General features: G+C 44.2%; 2 protein-coding genes across 3 annotated transcripts in view; one reads left to right on the forward strand and one right to left on the reverse strand.

Annotated features, from left to right (window-relative positions):
* Window positions 1-3,991, forward strand: part of fgf14 (fibroblast growth factor 14) — a 67,507-nt gene extending 63,516 nt beyond the window's left edge. For both annotated transcript variants that reach the window (XM_061692337.1, XM_061692338.1), the window contains exon 5: window positions 1-3,991. In XM_061692337.1, coding sequence (XP_061548321.1) covers window positions 1-143 — 143 coding nt within the window. In that variant the 3' untranslated portion in view covers window positions 144-3,991.
* Window positions 3,762-21,151, reverse strand: part of itgbl1 (integrin, beta-like 1) — a 25,149-nt gene continuing 7,759 nt past the window's right edge. Inside the window, exons 3-11 of the mRNA XM_061692336.1 lie at window positions 18,721-18,867; window positions 16,911-17,033; window positions 16,611-16,751; window positions 14,173-14,313; window positions 13,383-13,529; window positions 6,873-6,989; window positions 5,658-5,804; window positions 4,636-4,749; window positions 3,762-4,391 (exon numbers count right to left, since the gene is read on the reverse strand). Coding sequence (XP_061548320.1) covers window positions 4,303-4,391; window positions 4,636-4,749; window positions 5,658-5,804; window positions 6,873-6,989; window positions 13,383-13,529; window positions 14,173-14,313; window positions 16,611-16,751; window positions 16,911-17,033; window positions 18,721-18,867 — 1,166 coding nt within the window. The 3' untranslated portion in view covers window positions 3,762-4,302. The remainder of the gene's footprint in view (window positions 4,392-4,635; window positions 4,750-5,657; window positions 5,805-6,872; window positions 6,990-13,382; window positions 13,530-14,172; window positions 14,314-16,610; window positions 16,752-16,910; window positions 17,034-18,720; window positions 18,868-21,151) is intronic.

A 21,151-nucleotide genomic window follows, 5' to 3' on the forward strand; every position in this document is an offset into this window, starting at 1 on the left:
TCGCCATGTACCGAGAGCCATCGCTGCACGACGTCGGCGAGACGGTGCCCAAAGCGGCGGTCCCGGCCAGTAAAAGCACAAGTGAGCCTGTGGTGATGAACGGAGGCAAACCTGTAAGCAAGCCCGACAAACCAGCCACATAACCACGCCCCGCCTCCCCCCATGACTGATCGCTGTGTGCCCGGACGATGGCGGCGGACCTTTTCCCCTTCGCTAGAGCGTCTTTCCTCGGCGGATCCGGCCCAACCTTTCTTCTGTTTCTTCTCTTGCTCCTCCACTTTTGTCTCTGCCTCGTCCTCGCCCTTTTTCCAGCTGTCTGGTTCAGGGATTCTTAGGTGGAGGCTGGGGGAGGGTACTGGCAGGGTGGTGGTCGAGTTCCCCAGCGCAGGAGGACAATATCAGACCTCTCTGATCCTGGAATGCCTTTAAAAATCCCTCTGGAACTGTGAGGTTGCGGTGTGAACGTGTGTTTTACAGCCACTTGGCTTGCCGTGGGTTCTTACAAAAAACCTCGTTCCCTTCTTTGATGCCCTATTGCAGAGGAAGTCTGTGCACCTGCAGACCTATTTTCTATACCATGGTTCACCAGCTATGTTCTGGGATAGCGGCTGTATAGATAGAGTAAATATGTGGACGACTGTCCTCTATTTTTTAATGAATATGTCCCCCTTCCTCTCTTCTCTTTTCTAGAACCAGTCACACACTTTCCTCTTTGACCTTAGAAACAGACACAAACGACTGCATACAGACACACAAAAACGGTAGGATGTTGTTGTTTTTTTGTTTTGTTCTTACAGCACCTGCAATCGTTGTTGATGGAGTGCTAGTTACCGCCAGCGCAACAATCAGTGCAATGGGGCTCTCCGCAAACACATTAGCAAAAAGGGATGTGGGCGGGAAAAGCGCTGTACGGGAATGGTGTCTGCATATCACAAAGGTCCCACCAAGCGTAAGTTCAGCGGTCCACCTTCTCTGGTAAATCTATTTTTCTTGAAGTTAATTTCCGAGCGCGGGCTCTAGGAATATCTCTCGCCGTTGTGGGCCTCGGTTGCCGACTTGTTGAGCTTCTTAGGCTCGAGACTTTTGGCCGAGATGGTCACTACGACACGGGCAGGCAGCCCCTTCCGCAACGTTTCCAACATTTGTCAGCTGCGTCTGCAAACTAAAGCATGGGCAAGATTGATCTTGTGTTCTGTCTCTCTTGCAGCAACAACGTATATTGTGACATTTTCATTGTGTGATATCAAGGTACTGGGGGGGATTACTTAAAAGAGGTTTTTAAAGAGGTAGGTTATTATTCAAGAGAAATCGTCTCCTAGCTCAGCATGCAGAGTCCAGTACTGATCCTTCTGGCCTATCACGTGCCTGTTTTCAACTTCGATTTTTCCCGGCATGCAAAAAGCGGTTCCCAGTCCCCACTGGGCCAAAGGTGCCTCGCCCACCCGACCCCCCGCCCATTACACGTAGCATCGTTAGCGTAGCGAGAATCACCCGGCTCACTCTGAAATGACCAAAGGCTTTCCCCCCCCTCACCAATCAGGAAGATTCTTCGAAAATCCTCTCAAATCATCCACGCTTTCACTGTGATAGCTTTTTGTTCCCGACCCCTTCCGAGATGTTTGCGTGACCGCCGCCCTGCTATGCTACTCCGTGGAAAGGTCTTAACTTGATGTCATTTTGCAGAGCTTTGTCTACCTTCAATTAGTCACATGCATGTACTTTCCGAGGCGTCGGGATATAGAGTACGCAGTGTAGGACTTGACACGGGCATGTCGCGGGCTACGGCACTTTCGCAAGCTAATCTGCATTTTCACCTCGTTACTCTCATCATGACTGTTAGCAGATGATGACCAATACGTGACATTTGTCTTGCTTTGATCGGGCTTTTCCGACTACTTTAATTTCTTTCAGGTTGAGAAAGTTAACATTTTTACAATGTTGATCAGGAATAAGACTCGACCGATTTGTTAGTATGAGTAAATGTAGGAGCTGGAAAGCATTGTAATTGTACTTGGGATTGTGTGTTTGCGTCAATTCTCAGTCATCCAGGTCATTGTAATCCACACAATATGGAGACGGAAATTGTAGAATTCTAGTTGCCTTCTTCGACTCTTTAAAGACAACTAGACTTTTTGGTTGTTGAACTCCACTTCTGTTCAACTTTGAAAGGCAACTAGACAAACGTCTTGGTTGTTCAGCAACCAAGAAGAGGTTCAGTTCCCTTGACAACTGCGCCAGTTGTCTGTTATCGAATTTCGAAGGAAACCAGACTCCTCGGTTTAACTGGACTCTATTGCCTTTTATTCAACAGTTGAATGCTTCTCGGAACTCCACTTTGACAACTTTGAAACAACCAAGAAATTAGTTGCCGTCCATCCAACTTTCGACTTCTTCTTGATTGTTATACTGGACTTCTATTCAACTTCAAAACAATCAAAGTCAAGTTGTCTTCTTTTAGACCTTAAAAAAAAAACTAATTGACTTCTCCTTGGTGGACTTCAATAAAACTTTGAAACAACCAGTCCAGTTGCCTTCAGTTAAACGTCAAAGGCAAGCCAAGTTCAATTTTGTAAACGGCTGCTATGTTAAACCGTGTTTGGATCCGCATCAACACTTTGTTTCCTTCTCCCAATTTCCTGATACGGGTCATGTGTGGTGTCATTTCCCCTCATTGCCTCCGATGTACTGTACTTGCACGTACTTGTTTATTGTGTCCCATTTTGTCCCACTTTTTGCATGGTGGAGAGAAAGGTGTCGACGAACTGCATGTAACGTACGATATGTCTATCACCAACTGTTGGTATGTATCGCTACATTTTTTTAAAACGACGTATATGCAAAATGTTTGTCGGCACCGTACAGTTCGTTTATTGTATACAGGCGTACAAAACGTTAAATATTTAGGCGAGGGAGTGCTGTAAATGTAGGATGTAATGCGCAGTGTGTGCAGTATATGTTTGCACCTGGAAAGGTAACAAATATGGTACTGGAATTACAAAGGAGTATTAGGAACACTGAAAAGAAAAAAAGTAACAATAAACTATAACGGAATGACTATTTTCGTAGTATGACTTTGTTCTCATCAACCTCTTGTCAAAAAAGGTTTCAATTCCTGTAACATTATGACTTTATTCCAATAAAATCACAATTCTATTCTTGTAGAATTAAAACAACAATATTCTGGCTTTTCTTCCAATGTTATATTTTGGGTAAGATAACTTCTTTGTTGAAAAATCTTGACTATTTATTCTTATAAGATTAAAAATTTTCTTTGGAAAACAATATAACCTTACTCTCATAAGATTCTGACTTTTTTTTCTTTTTCAGAAAACTGTAACATAACTGTTTTTCTCTTAAAAGCTCATTCACTGCCAGCCTTCCCAGTTAACATGGATATTTGACTTCTAAAGCCGTCAATGGCAGTGAATGTGTTTTAAAATTAGTTTTCCCCTCATATTTTTTTCTCTCTAAATTTAGGACTTCAGTCTCCTCGTATAATTATTTTCCTTCTTTTTCATGTGACCTAATACACATTTGTAAGTTTTATTATTGCGTCCCTTCCTGAAGTTTATTGACAAAAGAGTTGGAAAACACAATGAGGTAATCCCCAAACTCATAAATGCTCTTCTGAATGGATGCAAATTCCCACCTGAGCGGACCCTGTTGGAGATGCAAAGGGGGCCAGCTCCATATTTATTTTCATTTTCACGTCCGGATTGGTGGCCACATGTCCCAATACCTTTGTGCATATAGCGCATGTATGTATGTCCTCTCAATTTGCTATGAGGAATATCAATACCTGAATGTCTGAGTCTTGTTCTTTTGGGGAAGGTTAAAGGAAAAGTCACTATTGAAATGATTTATTTTTTAAAAACAAATATATAACACTATATACCATTGCAAGTATGCCCATTTGGAGTTATGTCATGTTACCAAATTTGTAACCATCTATGTATGTTAAGGTCTTATTTGCATTGTTTTCCATGCAAATGTCGTGTCATGCGGCACAGTTAATGTTTTATGATTTTAAAAAAAAGAAAAAAGAAATAAAAAAGCTCAAACAACGCAAAGTGTCTGCCTCTATTGCCTCGTTCATGTTAATTTGTCGACTTGCATCCGATTTTGCATATAAGCTGTTACATGTACCTTATTAAAAAACACAAATAAATGTTTATCTATCAGAAGTTTGGTGTAAACCCAATTTTACAAACAAAAGCTTGTAACCAGTACAATACAAGACGTAAAACCAAGTCCAATTTCTGCTTCTCCGAGCTTTGCTTCTTCGTGGTGGTCATTGCGGTGTCAGTACTCGGCCCCGACCCAGATTTCGCAAGCGTTGCCGGTCAAGCCGTCCCAGCACTCGCAGGTGCCGCAGTTGCACAGTCCGTTCCCTGCGAGGAGGTCAAAAGAGAAAGTTGGCAATGACAAGGCCCTTTGAACCAGGTACACTTTTCACACCATGAAACTCTCTGGGAGCCTCACTCGGGCTGCTGCAAGTCTCGTGGCGACAGAAAACAACGTTCTTTCCTCTAGTTAAACGTATTCTATGGCTCGTTTTCTTCATTGTCGTTTCAATCGCAGTTTTGAGGGCTTTCCCTTACTCAGAAATACGCAGTTTGGGTTCGTCCAGCGTACCTGTGCACACGAGGTCATCGTGTTTGTCACACTCTCTGTCGTCACACTCGCAGAACTCTCCGGAAACCCACCAGTCTTTGCTGGAACAGATGCACTGGCCACAGTGACAGGAACCTGCAACATTGATGACAAAACCTTTGTCAAGCAATTCACTTCCGTCCTGAGTTTGCCGTTGCGAATGCTCTCTCCTGAATGCACCGCTGTCGACGCTACCGAGGAGTCATTTTGCTGTCGTTAACACTCACGCGTTATTTTGTCGTTTTTGCCATCGCCTCATTATCTCGCAGTTGTTGACGCTCATGTGTTATTTTGTCATTTTTGACATCGCCTCATTAGCTCGCTATTGTTGACGTTTACGCGTTATTTGGTAATTTTTGGCTTCGCCTCGTTATCTTGCTATTGTTAACGCTCACGTGTTATTTTGTTGTTTTTGGCATCGCCTCGTTATCTCGCGGTTATTGACACTCGCATGTTATTTAATCATTTTTGACATCGCCTCGTTATCTCGCAGTTGTTGACGCTCACGCGTTATTTTGTCGTTTTTTTTACATCACTTCGCTATTGATGCTCACGTTATTTTGTCGTTTTTGACATCGCCTCCTTATCTCGCAGTTGTTGACGCTCACACGTTACTTTGTCGTTTTTTACATCGCCTCGCTATTGACGCTCGCGTTATTTCGCCGTTTTCGACATCGCTTTGTTTTCTCGCAGTTGTTGACGCTCACGCGTTAGTTTTGTTGTTTTTGACAACACCTCGTTATCTCGTTATTGTTGACGCTTGTGCGTTATTTTGTCGTTTTTGACATCGCCGCATTATCTCGCTATTGACGCTCACGTGTTATTTCGTCGTTTTTGACACCGCCTCGTTATCTCGCCGTTGTTGACACTCACACGTTATTTTGTCGTTTTTGTTTTGGTTGTCAAAGTCGTAATTTTGCAATTGTTGACGCACCCTCCTTGTTTTGAATAGCTTGACGGTCCCTCCCTTATTATTGTTAAAAAAACAACAACATATCATTTACCTTTGCCACTGCAGACGACTCCATCGGCGGTCTCGCATTGCTCCTTGCTCTGGGCGTCACTTAAGTCACATGACCTGGGGAAGCGGCACAGCTTGCCGAACCAACCCTCCTGGCAGATGCAGCGCCCGCACGAGCAGTATCCGTGACCTGGCGACGGAGGGAGGATGGGCCTTTTGCTTTACAGGAGACAACATATGAGGCGTGGCCAGGAGACAATCCGCAACCTTTGAAATTCACTATTTGACGGCAATACTCACAAATATTTCTGCAATCGCAATACATTAGACTTCAGCTCAGTGAGCAGACTGAGTTGATTGTAATGCTACTTATGATGGCAACGAGCAAAAGTGTGACAATGAACATAAAACAAGAAATGGACGACATAAGAGATCGGTTCACTCGTCTCTGCCCTGACTGGGGCTTGAACCGATTAGTCGACCGGCTAAAATGATTCTAAATACAACCTAACTGGACAAAGTAAGAGAAGCGGACTTGAAAACAGCATTTTTACCTCCACGGTCAATTGAGGTGTTTTGTGAATGTGACACGCATGCGCCGCATGCCAGTCTTGTCTTCGACACGTTTGCGGCTGCCGCCGTGTGAGCGCTAGTGTGTGCACCACACGTGACGTTCAAAAATGCAAAGCGGCAATCTGTCGCAATTTGCAGCGAGTCCCGTCGCCGCACGGCTGCCTCGAGCTGCGGTACGACGTGTACGCTGTCGTACCGCACATATACGTACATCTTGCAGGTTGGGTTGTTTAACTATGTCAGACTTGTGTTACCAAAGAACAAACAATGGTGTTAAGTGACGGAAGCAGTGTATCAGACCATCTTTCATGAAGGATTCAAGCAAAAACCTCCTTAAGCTGAGTGACACTCCTCCTCTACATAACTCATCAGCATATACTTTTCTGTACAATATAATTTTGATCTCATATATGGGTGTTTATGTGATTATGGGCCTTTTTGTGTCCTTGATGTAACATTTCAAGGAAAAATATATTTAAATAGATTTTTTTCAATAACCAGCAGTGGGTGTGCCTCATTATATTTGTCCATATTCATCAATCCGTCACGTGAAATTGAAATAGCGTGCGATTAGCGTGGTCGCGCCACACAAAAAGCTACAACACCTATTAGTGGCTCTTGAGTCTTTTCATCTCTCTGCAGTCTTTTGTATTTTGTGCGTGTATACATGTGTGCGCGCGCTCACCTCCGCACACTTCCCCGGAGAGGTCCTCACACTGCCGGTCGTCGCACTCGCAGTTCTTGCCGTGAACTCGACTGTCCCCAGGTGGGTGACAAGTACACTGCCCGCACTGGCACTGACCTACAAAAGACTCGCAGACACAAGATGGTGTTTTCACATCGCGCTCTCTTTTGTGTCTCAAGCGTGTGGAAAAGACATTCCTATTTGCACTTTACACTTACACTGTAGCCGAGTGGCAAAGAACGAGTCAATATCAAAGCAAGGTCATGTCGGAAGAAAGGTTCTGCAAGGTAATACTGTGGTTTGGACTTTAAAGAATTTAGTTTAAAACAAAAATCAGATTTGAGATTTTTGCATGTTGAAAGAGTTGCAGACAGCGTGTTTTTTGGCTCTCAGATGTATTTAAAATAAAATAAAAAATCAAGAGACAATGCTTTTTAACTGTTAAACTTTGTCGTGCTTTTCAAAATGGACTTTTATGGTCTTGGTCTTGTCACTTTCTCGGCTTGCCTCAGTCTTGTTCTTGACTGGCTCTCGACTCCCAAAAGTCTCGGTCTTGTCTTGGTCTCGGGAGTTCTGGTGTCTTGATCTCGTGTGGTGCGGTCTTGAGCACAAACTACACTGTCGCCCATGATAACAACAACGACATGCAGTTTATCGAGAGATGATCCCTCCAAACAATACTCCACACGGTTCATCCAGTTCTCCATCCATCCATCCATTTTCTACCGCTTATCCGAGGTCGGGTCACGTGGGCAGTAGCTTTAGGAGGGACCCCCAGCTCTTCCAGGGGGGGTCCCGAGGCGTTCCCGGGCCAGCCGAGAGACGTAGTCAGATGCAATCAGTAATCAGATGGCCCAGCCACCTCATCTGGCTCCTCTCGATGTGGAGGAGCACCGGCTCTACTCTGAGATCCTCCCAGATGAGCGAGCTTCTCACCCGCTCTCTCAGAGAGAGCCCGGATACCCTGCAAAGGATAATCATTTCGGCCACTTGTATCCGGGATCTCGTCCTTTCGGTCACGACCCGCAGCTCGTGACCATAGGTGAGGGTAGGAACGTAGATCGATCGGTATATCGAGAGCTTCGCCTTTCTGCTTAGCTCCTTCTTCACCACAACGGACCGATACAAAGTCCGGATCACTGCAGACGGTGCATCGATCCGCCTGTCACTCTGCTGTGAATCCCTCCAGTGAAAGTTGGTGATCACGGCTTGATGAAGCCAACAGAACCACACCATCTGCAAAACCTCTGTCCATAAAAGTTATGAACAGAATCGGTGACAAAGGAGCCCCACCCTCACCGGAAACGAGTCCGACTTACTGCCAGCAATGCGGACCAAACTCTGACACCGGTCGTACAGGGACCGAACAGCCCGTATCAGGTGGTTCGGTACCCCATACTCACGAAGCACCACCCACAGGACTCCCCGAGGGACACGGTCAAATGCCTTCTCCAAGTCCACAAAACACATGTAAACTGGTTGGGCGAACTCCCATGCACCCTCGAGGACCCTGCCGAGGGTGTAGAGCTGGTCCACTGTTCCACGGCCAGGACGAAAACCACACTGCTCCTCCTGAATCTGAGATTCGACTTCCCGATGGACCCTCCTCTCCAGCACCCCTGAATAGACCTTACCAGCGAGGCTGAGGAGTGTGATCCCCCTGTAGTTGGAACACACCATTGGAACACACCTTTTTAAGAAGGGGGACCACCACCCCAGTCTGCAAATCCAGAGGGACTGTCCCCGATGTCCATGCGACGTTGCAGAGACGTGTCAACTAGGACAGCCCCACAACATCCAGAGCCTTGAGGAACTCCGGGCGAATCTCATCCACCCCCGGGGCCTTGCCACCGAGGAGCTTTTTAACCACATCGGTGACCTCAACCCCAGCGATAGGAGAGCCTGCCTCAGAGAACCCAGACAATTGCGTACACTGACCAATCCAGGGAGTCACCCCGCCTCTCCAAAGTCAGGTGGAATTGGCTCCCAGATGAGGACAGCATGCACTCGAGAAAATGGACTGATGGAAGTTGGCAGCTATTAATATTTATTGCCTGAAATTCAATGGTGAAAGCAAATCCTATTTTTTAACCTAATGGTCACACAAGTGTTAAAAGACTTCATCTAACTTCATTTGAACGAAAAAAAAGACAACCAGTACATTCGTCTTTAATAATTCGTTTTGAACAACATAAAAGGCCGCTAAAATCGACAGTTGTGACCGAAAATGATTCCCATTCCAGCCGCGACAAAGACAATCGTGCCGTGATGCATTTTCATTCTAAGGTCATTCTGAAATCGCCACAGTCGATAATGTTGCGTGATTGGTTGACTTGACATTCAGTAGTTTAGTAGTTGACCAAGTGTACCCAATAAAGGAGCAACAGAGCGTACAATAGGAGACAGCTAGCATACCGTGCATATTTATATTTACGGGGGCACTAGACTTAGCACCGATGCTACATGTGACCATCAAACGAAAAACAATTATTGTACTATAAAATTTACTGACATATGTTTCTGAAACTTTATTTGTTGTTCAAAGTTTTCACTGTGAAAGTCGATAAACATTTTTGAGTTATGTAAAGTACACACACACACACACAGATACATGCACACGCACACGCATTGATCATGGCACCATCTGTGCAAGGAAGTCAGTTACCCTGGCAACCACCGATGTCATAACACCCTTGCCTTATCGGTTATATGCGCCTGTCAAACTATTCACACCTGGAGTGTGTGGTGTTTGTGTGTGTCTGTGTGTGTGTGCGTGTGTGTGTGTGTGTGAGGTCACACTTTCTGCTAGTGAAAAGAGTGTACGCTTGTCAAGAGACAATTTCGGCTCCGTTTTCATGGGTAACCCCGCAGATGCACGACGCAAACAGAGGCTGGTTGACGGCGCAGCAAATTCAATTTTGCTGTTTTTTGAGAGTGTGGCGGCACAAGCTGAGTCTGCGGGCACCATAGCGCACCTTGGAGAACGAGAGGTGAGGAAAAAGGACAACATTTGAAGGATTCCCATGATGACGTAAAGATTGCAGTATTAGTCACAGTCAGTACAAGGCGCCAATGAAAACAAGAAGGCGGCCACACGGTGATCAACAATGGAGGTCATGTAGCTTTTGCTGTGCTTTCTTCTTTATGTGGCTCTTAATTTAAAAACAAAAATGCAGTTTGTTCCCATTGTTGCATAAGAGGAACAATTGACTACAATCAACAAAGTAGTGTCTAGCTCCACGAACTGTGGGCCTACCCCAATAGAAGGCATCCAGAAGCTGTGTTCCAAATTGTCAAGTGCCAAGCTGCACTGAATTGTACCAGTTGATGGAGTATGTGTTTTTCTACCCAATAGAAGTGGGTTCACGGTACCACCCCGCACAGTTCTGCAACTTGTGTCACAAGTGGGACGGTTACGTCTGTGGCATGCCCACGTTGAAGGCCCTCCAAAGATCCTGGTTCTTTGGAATCACTCTCAATGGTCCAAGTTTTTCAACCCAACAGACCTGCCATCAAATACAGGGAGTTGGTAGTACTCTTCAGTGTTCTGTGCTGTATGGTCTTAGATGTGGGATGCTTAGCTGTGATTCCATCTCAGTCAGAGTCCAGGTTTTCCAAACAACAGACGTCGGTTTAGATGCAAGGTGATGGTACGACTCCTCCAAGTTCTGTGGCATTTGGTGTCAGAAAAGGGATGCTGTGTCATGAGCTGTCTGTGCCGGACTTTGTGGTGTCATGTTCAGGGTACAGGTCTTTCCACCCAAAACATCTGCGTTTAAACACGGTTGACAGTACTACTACAAAGATGTATGCGGAATAAATGGTGTCAGAAGTGGGAGAATTTGCCCCGAACCATCCGAGCCTGGCTCCTCCATGTCATGGTCAAGGTACAGGTTTTACCACGCTACACACCGGTGTTTAAATACGGGTTCAGGATACGTCTCCTGGGAATTGTGCTAATTATTTTAAACCAGCCCAAGAGTCGTTAGTCAGTGACCTTCAGCGTTGTTTCAAAGTGAGTGTAGTAGTACCGGCTGGAGACCAGTGAAGTGAGAAGTCATCGGGATGACACATACCGTCGGAGGCGAGGTGTGGAAGGAAATCACATCGAAAATGTCACTCAGAGTCTGCCTCACAGTTATTGCGCATGGCCTCACAATATAAACTGCAAGGATCCCCTTTAAATCTGACCTTTCTCTACACAGCAAATGCCAGACACGAGACCGCGCCAGCGTTCGTCGCATTAGCACCACGCTCGGCAAGGAATCCCGATGATGAAATACCAAACGCTGGAAAGAAGGTGCTCGCCTTTTGTGTTTCAGGGAGAAGAATAAAAAAGCCTTCCAGCTGCCGGTTCACATTTCAGAGCTTTCACTCCGCTCAAGCCACCATCTGCACGCGCCATTCAAGCCTCCGACACGCTGCCTTCTGAATTCCCCTCAATGAATTTCTTGCAGTTTTTGTAGTTAAGGCCAGTGCGATTGCAACAAAATCACTTTTAAGTCGCATGTTTCCAGCGTCCAGGACCTTCCTCTAATTCTCGATACTTTAAACTGGACAACATTGATTTGTGTCTCTGTGTGTGTGTTTTTATTTTTTTATTTTGACTAACCTCAACCAAAAAGGATACAGATAATTCAATATGAAAAAGATGTGAGCAGCCAATGAATGAACAGTGATGTACAGTAATCCTTTGCAGTATCGCAGTTCTCTTATTACAGATTCAGTGCATCTCAGATTTTTTTTTTTATGGGCCAGTGTACACGTTTGTGATACAGCTAACATGATGAGCTACAGTATTTGATTTTAATGTGGCAGCAATAACTCACATATGGTCAGTTCTTCTTTCTGAGCCGTAAAAGCAACCTGACTGACAAAGATCAACTCATAAATTTGGTCACCAAGTCACCAAATTGCTTGAGGATACAAAGAATATGACTGGAAAGCCACTGTTTAAAACACAAGCCACAGTCAGAGTTTTATCAAGTAACTTCACAAATACCAACATTAGCCCAACGAATTGCTAATGCGCACACTTATAACAACCTCTTAGGAACAAAGACCAGTCAAGAGCAACATTCAGCTTGATTTTCTACAACTGCAGTACAATAGTGAATCCTGGGTACCCATCATGCTTTAAGCTGACTACATTGAGTGTGAGGAACGGTGCCAATGCTGAAGGCAGGAAATTGCCTGTTCTCATCATGCTCGCACGGGCTGTTGTTCACATCACTCAAGCAGAGAACAACTGGCTTCAATAAGCATGTGCTTGTGTAGATTGTGTAGATGGCGATCTCAAGTGGACAAATGGAATACATCCACCTCTCTAAAGTATCACATATGGACATTGAATTGCATATATCAAAGTTATAAATGTAGATAAGAAACAATTCTGTCGTCACGACACGGTTTTCATTTACTGCGAGGGTTTTCTGCAACGTGAGCCCCGTGATAACGAGCGGTTACCGTACTGCAAATTTGAAAAAGGAACACGATGGCTTCATTGTTTTATTTGAAAGCTGCAGATGTTGGAGTTCATTAACTCTGCTGCCACATGTTCATCTCTCATGTTTCGTTATGTTATGTTAAGGGACGGCTTAACTGGGCACATCAAACCATTGTCTGGAACCAGTAGAACCATTTTATAAGAAAAGGTAAGATCCGGCGGCACGGTGGACGACTGGTTAGAGCGTCTGCCTCACAGTTCTGAGGTCCGGGGTTCAATCCCCAACCCCACCTGTGTGGAGTTTGCAAGTTCTCCCCATGCCTGCGTGGGTTTTCTCCGGGCACTCCAGTTTCCTCCCACATCCCAAAAAAACAAAAAAAAAACATACATGGTAGGTTAATTGACAACTCTAAATTGCCCGTAGGTGTGAATGTGAGTGTGAATGGTTGTTTGTTCGTATGTGCCCTGCGATTGGCTGGCAACCAGTTCAGGGCGTACCTCGCCTCCTGGCCGATGATAGTTGGGATTGGCGACCCGCGTGAGGATAAGCGGCTCAGAAAATGGATGGATGGAAGGTAAGATCCTCGATTTTGATTTTCAATTTGTTAACTAAAATACCTGTAAATGATTTTTTTTTCATTAAAAGCTGTTTTGGGAGTCCTTATTCATTTAGAGGTATTTGTGTACAACAGCACGAACTCGGGCCCAGTAATCTGGCTAATAAAATTCTACCCATGTAAATATGAAATTACTAGGTGTTTACATCTTTGGTTGATCACTACTGCTACATTCCTAGGAAACCACAATGTCCCATAACTGTTCTTAAAAACCGGCCCAGGGGCTCCTCATGTGGTCCTTGAGGTCCAACAGAAAGGTTGTTTCAAAGATTCCGCTGGTAATGCTCAGTTTTGATTGACGCTGTCAGAGCAGTATTCCACGAATATGTTTGCTGCGCTTGGATCCATCGCGAAGAACCACTACAAACGACCCACTTCTATGGAGGGAGGTGAGTGCGGAGGGTAACCATGCCAACGGGAGCACAAGAGGGAAGAAAGCGGGCGTACCTCGTCCGAAACAGGGCAGGCTGGATGTTCCCCGGCACTTCTTCAGGCTGCTCTCCAGAGACACGGAGCAGGAGAGCGGATGCTCGCACTTCCTTCCGGTCCAGCCGTCCTTGCAGTCGCACCTGCCGCAGTGACACTGGCCGTGACCTGGAGGCAGCAGGGGAGCCGCATCAAACGCCGCGTCGGGCACCGGTTGGCGCAAGACAGCGCCGGTAACGCTAATCTGTGCAGCCAACAACACTGCAGCTCCTTTTACCATTTGGCTTTGACTTTGTAAATCTGAACTGAAACTTGGTGGTGAATGGGGGTGGTATTTTAAATGAGTGCCAAAGTGACATCAAACCGGGGCCAAAATCCCCCAAACGTCTTACACACACAAAAATGACTTGGTCGTGTAGTTTTCCACGTGGCAGGCAGAGACTCCAGAGACCTAAATATGTGATTACAGTGGACCCCTGCGTACTGGCTGTTCGGCACACCTACCATCATTTCTCGTGTATAATGCGCATTTTTCCCCTCAAAAAATGTCAAAAGTCAATGGCGCATATTATACATTGGTATAGGGAAAATAAAAACAAACTTCTCCATTTTATAAATATATGCCCCCATCTAGTGGTTATGAAAAAGTTGTACACTTTCATTCCAACATGCCACCGCCACCTAGAGGTTATGGGAAAGGTGTACACTTTCACACTAAAGGGGCAAAATTGGAGTCCAATGATATATATATATATATATATATATATATATATATATATATACATACACTATATAAACAGGGTGTGTTCACCTGAGCAGAAGTCATCAGTGTATCGGTCGTAGGTGGCGTGGCAGTTCCTTTCGTCGCACTCGCAGGTGTCGCCGTGAATATCGCCCCAGTCGCCGGACGGATCCACGTCATAACAGCTGCACTCCCCGCACACACATGTGCCTAACGTGCGCACACGCACACACAAAAAATCAATTTTTAGATTTGCATGGAGGAGAAAACCAAATCCTCTTGGGTGGGATGGCCAAACCTGCTCGCTTGGAGAAAATAGGCTGATGCTACTTTTTTCAAGCTTTGCGGATGACCACATGAGGTAAAGAAGATGGAAATCGTGAGAGGAAGTTAAGCTTGGTTGAGATGATTTATAGGGCGGTAAAACAGGGACAGCAGTGGCACGGAGAAACGTGAGCCAGGTTGCGATAGCCTTGATGACACATCAGATCAGGAGAAGCAAGATATTCCCTATCCGTGGCCTTATTGAAGAAAACTGTTCGATGTTGTCGCCTCCAAGAATGAGTCGTGGCGAATGTGTTATCTTGTGAGTTTCTGGTATTCAAAATTCTCTTTCTAATCTGCGCTTTCAGGTTATTTGTATTTTTTTTTTTTATTATTATTATTATCCTGACCTAATTTGCATTTTAATTTTGCTAGTAAAATAGGGGAAACTATTTTGTGCGCAGAGATGTTTCATTTTTTTGCTTCATTCAGCGTTTTGCAATGAATTTATTTTCAAATTCATATTGTGCATGATTTGAGTGTATGCTGTATTTGTTTTGGGTTCAAATCATAAAAATTACTATTTCCAAAGTTGCCCACCTTTCCTATGAAGATTTCCTGGACATTTTCCACCCCTTTCCTCTTCCATATATTTTTCCACAAAAGGGCTTGAAGCAACCATAGAAAATTCAAAACTTTGTTCAGCACAAAGCACAAATCTAAAATCAAAATCTTCTTGTCATCTCCTCGTTGTCCTGTTCTGTCCGGCCTTTGCCCTCGCTCTCCACCGCAACATCATGGCCGCCTACTTCTCCCTGAACGCAGTCGCTTGTTCACTTAAGCAGAAATGGGAGATGTGCAAAAGGGCTCTGTCTAAATACAGTGCAGTAGTCTTCCAAAATTCATTTTTCAAAGAAAATCAGCTGCTGGAATCGCAATGGATTACTTAAGGAATGGCAGATTTTTCACCAACGGACCTTGAGTGCACTGTCAAGACATGCGTTGTTCTTTTTAATATATCATTTCATGATTATTCTTTTTTGTTCTAAACGCATAACTCTCATATTGCAATTGTCTCTTCACCCGTTTCAACAAAACTTCCCGAGACCGTCTCCAATTAGTTCAGAACACCGCCGCAAGGCTTTCGTCTCGATCCCATAGGTTCAGCCACATCATTCCCGTTCTGTCATTTTTATACCGGCTCCAGTTAATGTTCATTTTAGAATTTGTCACAAAATGTGGACAGTCACGCAAAAGTGAGACTCCTCAGACTTGGTGGCTTTGGCGTCGTTCGATTGTCCTGTGAGGTCACTGAGGTCCGCTGACTGTCTTTGACCCTCACGCAAGATTAAAAACTGAACGTGGAATTGGGGAATACACTTTCGTGTTAATAAGAGCTCCCTCTTCTGCACTTTAAAAAGCAGTTAAAGACACATTTGTTTTGGCAGGCATTCCAGTAAGACTTGATTGTGTTGATTTGCTCTTTTTTTGTAATAAGCTGCATGAACTGTAAAATGTTTATGCGTCTATATTTTAACCATGTAAAGCCCTTTGTGAGTACTCTTTTATGGGTAAAATTGACTTAATTTAGCTATTTTCATTTTTATAAAACCATACATGTACATTTGTTTTTATACCACAGTCAGTAAATGGGGAGAGGACATCTATCGCTCAACGACTTTCTTTGGAGTATTTCTCGCGTAACAATTTACAAAATTCAGCATATGCTTATTTTCAATGTGCTGCTTTTTAAAATAGATTTATGAAAACCGGTAACATTCATTTAAAATATATATATATATATATATATATATATATATATATATATATATATATATATATTTTGTTTTTACTGTCATGAATTTCATATTTCCATAAGACAGGCATAAGTCCTTTTTATTAGAGGGGCAATTGTAATAATGCACAATCTACAAAAAAGACCAAACAAAACCACATCAAACTAAAAATGGCATTTGAATTCCGGAATGATTGCAACAGTGTGCTTACTCCACTACTGTAAAGTAAACCGAGTAAAAAATACTATTTTCTTTTATTCTTTTATTTTATTGCTTTTTGTTATATGGTGCCTGTTCACATTAAGAACCATGTTAATTGAAGTCTGCTGTAAATGCATTTTCATAAAATGTATCGTCTGAAATTGATGAAATGAATGAAAAAAACTAATACTACAATCTACCACAATCCCCGCAGTTGCCCTGCGGCTCGAAAGCGGTAGAACAGACCTCGGTTGCTGCAGATTTTGCCGTCTGGCGATGAGCATCTGTGCTTGCTCTCCCACGGGCTGATGTCGCACTGGAATTCACATTTGTCGCCATGCCAACCAGCAGCACAGTAACAGTTGCCACAGTAACACTGGCCGTGGCCTGGAAGCACAACAACAACAAGCAGCAACCTCATCAGGTCATTCCTCAAATTTCAATATTTTTCAAGACACTTCAGATGAGCTTGACTTTTTATCTCGGAATAACGACTTTACTCTCATACTTCTTTGACATTGTTCAGGTGGGAACTTTGACACAGACCTCCGCAAACGTCACCGGTGTCCTCGTCCAGACACTCGCTGTCGTCGCACTCGCAGAAGCGTCCCGTCACCAGGCTCTTGTTGTCCTTGTTGTTGCACATGCAGCTGCCACAGTGGCAAGTCCCTTTACACCCAAAAAATAAATAAATACATTCCATATCAAAATGGTCATTTGAATGTATGCACAATACATTTAGCAGACGCACTGCATTATGTATGGGAAACACTTTTTGGGCCATGAATGCTACATTTTTTGACAAAATTTCCTCAAAATTGTCTCATTAAAAAGATATATATATATATCCAAAATGTGTCAGTATTTGACTATGTTCACCAACGCAAACATAGTGGACATATTGCATCAATTACCGTATTTTCACAACCATAAGGCGCACTTATTAGTCTTAAATTTTCTCCAAGATGGATGGGGCGCCTTATAATGCGGCACACCTTATGAGTGCACCGAGTTCCAAAATCTGTAAATTGCACCTACGAAGAGACACGCTTACGAAGCACAGTTTAAACTGGAAGCTATCAGTTACGCGGAGGAACATGGGAATCGAGCAGCCGCGAGAGAATTCAAGATCAGCGAATCCACGGTTCGCAAGTGGAGGAAGCAGGAAAACGAACTTCGCCAAGTCAAGAAGACGAAGCTGAGTTTCCGCGGAAACAAGGCGAGGTGGCCCGAGTTGGAAGACCAACTCGATCAATGGGTTAATGAGCAAAGAACAGCCGGGAGAAGCGTCTCCGCAGTCACCATTCGACTGAGGGCAATAACGCTGGCAGACGAAATGAAAATCGGACATTTTCTAGGAGGTCCGTCTTGGTGCTTTCGTTTTATGAAACGGCGCCATTTATCCATCCGGGCAAGGACTACCGTGGCGCAGCAACTTCCGGCGGATTACAAGGTAAAGCTGGCGTGGGAGCGACGGAAGACAGATGGCGAACACAGCTTTACTAAGACTGGAAGGTAACGCCGGGCGAGTTACGCCACCATATGTGAATGGATTGTGGATGCCTGGGCTAAGGAATCTGCTTTGACTGTTGTCCGAGCATTCGCGAAAGCCGGCATCATTGCTGAACAGCCCCGCGGCAACGAGACTGATTCCGACAATGACGAGCGGGAACCCGGCGTGTTTGTTGGAGAACTTGTCCAGCTGTTCATCTCGGATACAGAAGACGAGGACTTTGATGGATTTGTGGATGAGCATTGATCAAAAAATAACGTGAGTACATTGTGAAATACTTCAATAAAGTACAACCAAACTCAGTTTTGCTCCCGCCGCCTTTTTGAAAACATTGTTTTAGCGTGCATGCATGCTATCGTATGTTTTAAGCTAGCATATGTTTTACCATGCCTGCGCCCAATAATACGGTGCGCCTTATGTATGTGTTAAATGGAGAAATAGGCCCTGTAACTGAGACTGCACCTTTTAATACGGTCGTGAAAATATGGTACTTTATATTTACCCCCAAATACTAAGTTTTTCCCCAGGTAGTAAGTTAGCTTACTATTTTCTTGACATTCGCTGCGATCATTATAAATCTTTTTCAATTCATCCCAATTGTGGTCCATTTTCTACGAATTAGGGCATTACCTTTCGTCTACTAAATTGTTGCCTGCTGTTTTGTTAATAAAAATGGAAAATCAATATTCCATTAAGAATGCAATTAAAAACGTTTGTCTGGCGAGTCGTTTGAGGATAAACACAGCGATCAGTTGCGGCTTGAACTTTTCCACCTTAACATTCCAGCTTATTCCAAAACAAACATGAATGACTCCTTTATGGTTAAAGTGAGCAAGTGCGTACCTCTATTGGAGCACAGCACCCCCTGCGGGTTTCTGCACTGCTCCCTGCTCTTCTTAGCCGAAAGGTTGCACTCCTCTTGGAATTGGCAGGCCTCTCCGAACCAGCCGTCGTCACACTCGCACTTCCCGCAGTCGCAGTAGCCGTGATCTGGAGGGAAACACCGCACGCTGCATGCTGTTTATTCACGGCAAGATGCTGTGCTTAAACAAATGGACCGCGAAGCCCACCCTACGTGGGGTGTCTTATTGTGGGTTTTCATAAAAACGTTGAGGGGGCGCACATGATTAGCATTTACATTTTATTACCTCTGCCAAGAGCAAACTGAAGAGGTTTTATTTTGCTGATTTCTGTTACTTGGTGACGGCGTCACGAGGTTTTATAGACAGATGTGGGGGGCCGAGCCCACGGCTAATGACGACTGAGTAATTGCATTTGAACGTTTTTGGACAGATTTAAAAACTGTAAAAAGTCACCGTTAGATTTGTAGTGTTATTTCAGTCCATCCGTCCATCCATTTTTTGAGCCGCTTCTCCTCACGCGGCTCGCGGGTGTGCTGGAGCCTATCCCGGCTATCATCGGGTAGGAGGCGGGGTACACCCCGAACTGGTTGCCAGCCAATTGCAGGGCACATACAAACAAACAACCATTCGCACCTACGGGCAATTTAGAGTTGTCAATTAACCTACCATGCATGTTTTTGGGATGTGGGAGGAAACCGGAGTGCCCGGAGAAAACCCACGCAGGCACTTGTTTTTTTAATATACATCCCCAATTCCCATGAAGTTGGGACGTTGTGTTAAACATAAATAAAAACAGAATACAATGAATTGCAAATCATGTTCAACCTATATTTAATGGAAGACACTACAAAGACAAGATATTTAATGTTCAAATTGATAAACTTTATTGTTTTTAGCAACTAATCATTAACTTAGAATTTGATGGCTGCAACAGGTTCCCAAAAAGCTGGGACAGGCTCATGTTTACCACTGAGTTACATCACCTTTTCTTTTAACAAACAACATTCAATAAACATTTGGGAACTGAAGGCACTAATTGTTGAAGCTTTGTAGGTGGAATTCTTTCCCATTCTTGCTCGATGTACAGCTTCAGCCGTTCAACAGTCCGGGGTCTCCGTTGTCGTATTTTACGCTTCATAAAGCGCCACGCATTTTCAATGGGAGACGGGTCTGGACTGCGTGCAGGCCCGTCTAGTACCCGCACTCTTTTACTACAAAGCCATGCTGTTGTAACACATGCAGAATGTGGTTTGGCATTGTCTCGATGAAATAAGCAGGGGTGTCTATGAAAAAGACATTGCTTGGATGGCAGCGTATGCTTCTCCAAAACCTGTATGTACCTTTCAGCATGAACGGTGCCTGCACAGATGTATAAGTTACCCATGCCTTTGGCACTAACACAGCCCCATACCATCACAGATGCTGGCTTTGAACTTTGCGTCCATAACAGCTTTTTCGGAACGTATTGCAGCCATAAAATTCAAAGTTAATGACTAGTAGCTAAAAACAATAAAGTTTATCAGTTTGAATATTAAATATCTTGTCTTTGTAGTGTATTCAATTCAATATAGGTTGAACATGATTTGCAAATCATTGTATTCTGTTTTTATTTACCGTATTTTCAGGACCATGAGGCGCACTTAAAAGTGCGCCTTATGTGTGTGTTAAATACAGAAATAGACCCCGCAACTGAGACTGCGCCTTTTAATACGGTGCGCCTCAAAACTGACAGAGGGGTTAACAATGTAATCACAATCAAGTCAGCAGTTGCACAACATTGGGAATTCCTTCGCTACAAGATACATTCAAACACATTTAAGAATTCAATGTGTTTAATTGAAACATTTCTTTTCAATTTCAAGACTTAAGAATATTTTAGGGGGGCTAAAGCCACAGAACCAGAAAGGAGACTGAAAAACGCAAATCCACAATCTTTTTCCACTATTGTGAGAGGAATTGGATTTAGTCTTGCCACTTGAGTCACTGTCAAGCCACTGTTTCACTATTATAACGAATACAATGCAATAAAGAAAAGAAAAGAAAAAACAGGTAGACTGTTGTGATGGCGAGCAGGCAGCGGATTACAAATGTTGCTCCGCTTGCATTTGGCGACGAGGGGCCCCGCGCGTCACACTCAATCATCCTCCCCATTCATTCATCATGTAAATGCGGTGTCCTTTTCAAGGGCTGTCCATCAGTCGCCCATCTATCCTCATTATCGCCGCGTACACCTTCGGGAATCAGACAAATGAAAGTTAGGGCCCTCGAGCAGCTCAATAGCAACATGAAAGTTTGCTTGTGTGCATGTAACTGCTTACACATGGAGCGAGTGAGTCATTATTTGCCCCCTCTGACCCATAGTTTTCTGTCCAAACATTTGTTTTTATTTTATTTCCCCCCCCCTTAAGAGC

Source organism: Phycodurus eques, chromosome 12 (assembly GCF_024500275.1).
Source record: "Phycodurus eques isolate BA_2022a chromosome 12, UOR_Pequ_1.1, whole genome shotgun sequence".
Taxonomy (NCBI): Eukaryota; Metazoa; Chordata; class Actinopteri; order Syngnathiformes; family Syngnathidae; genus Phycodurus; species Phycodurus eques.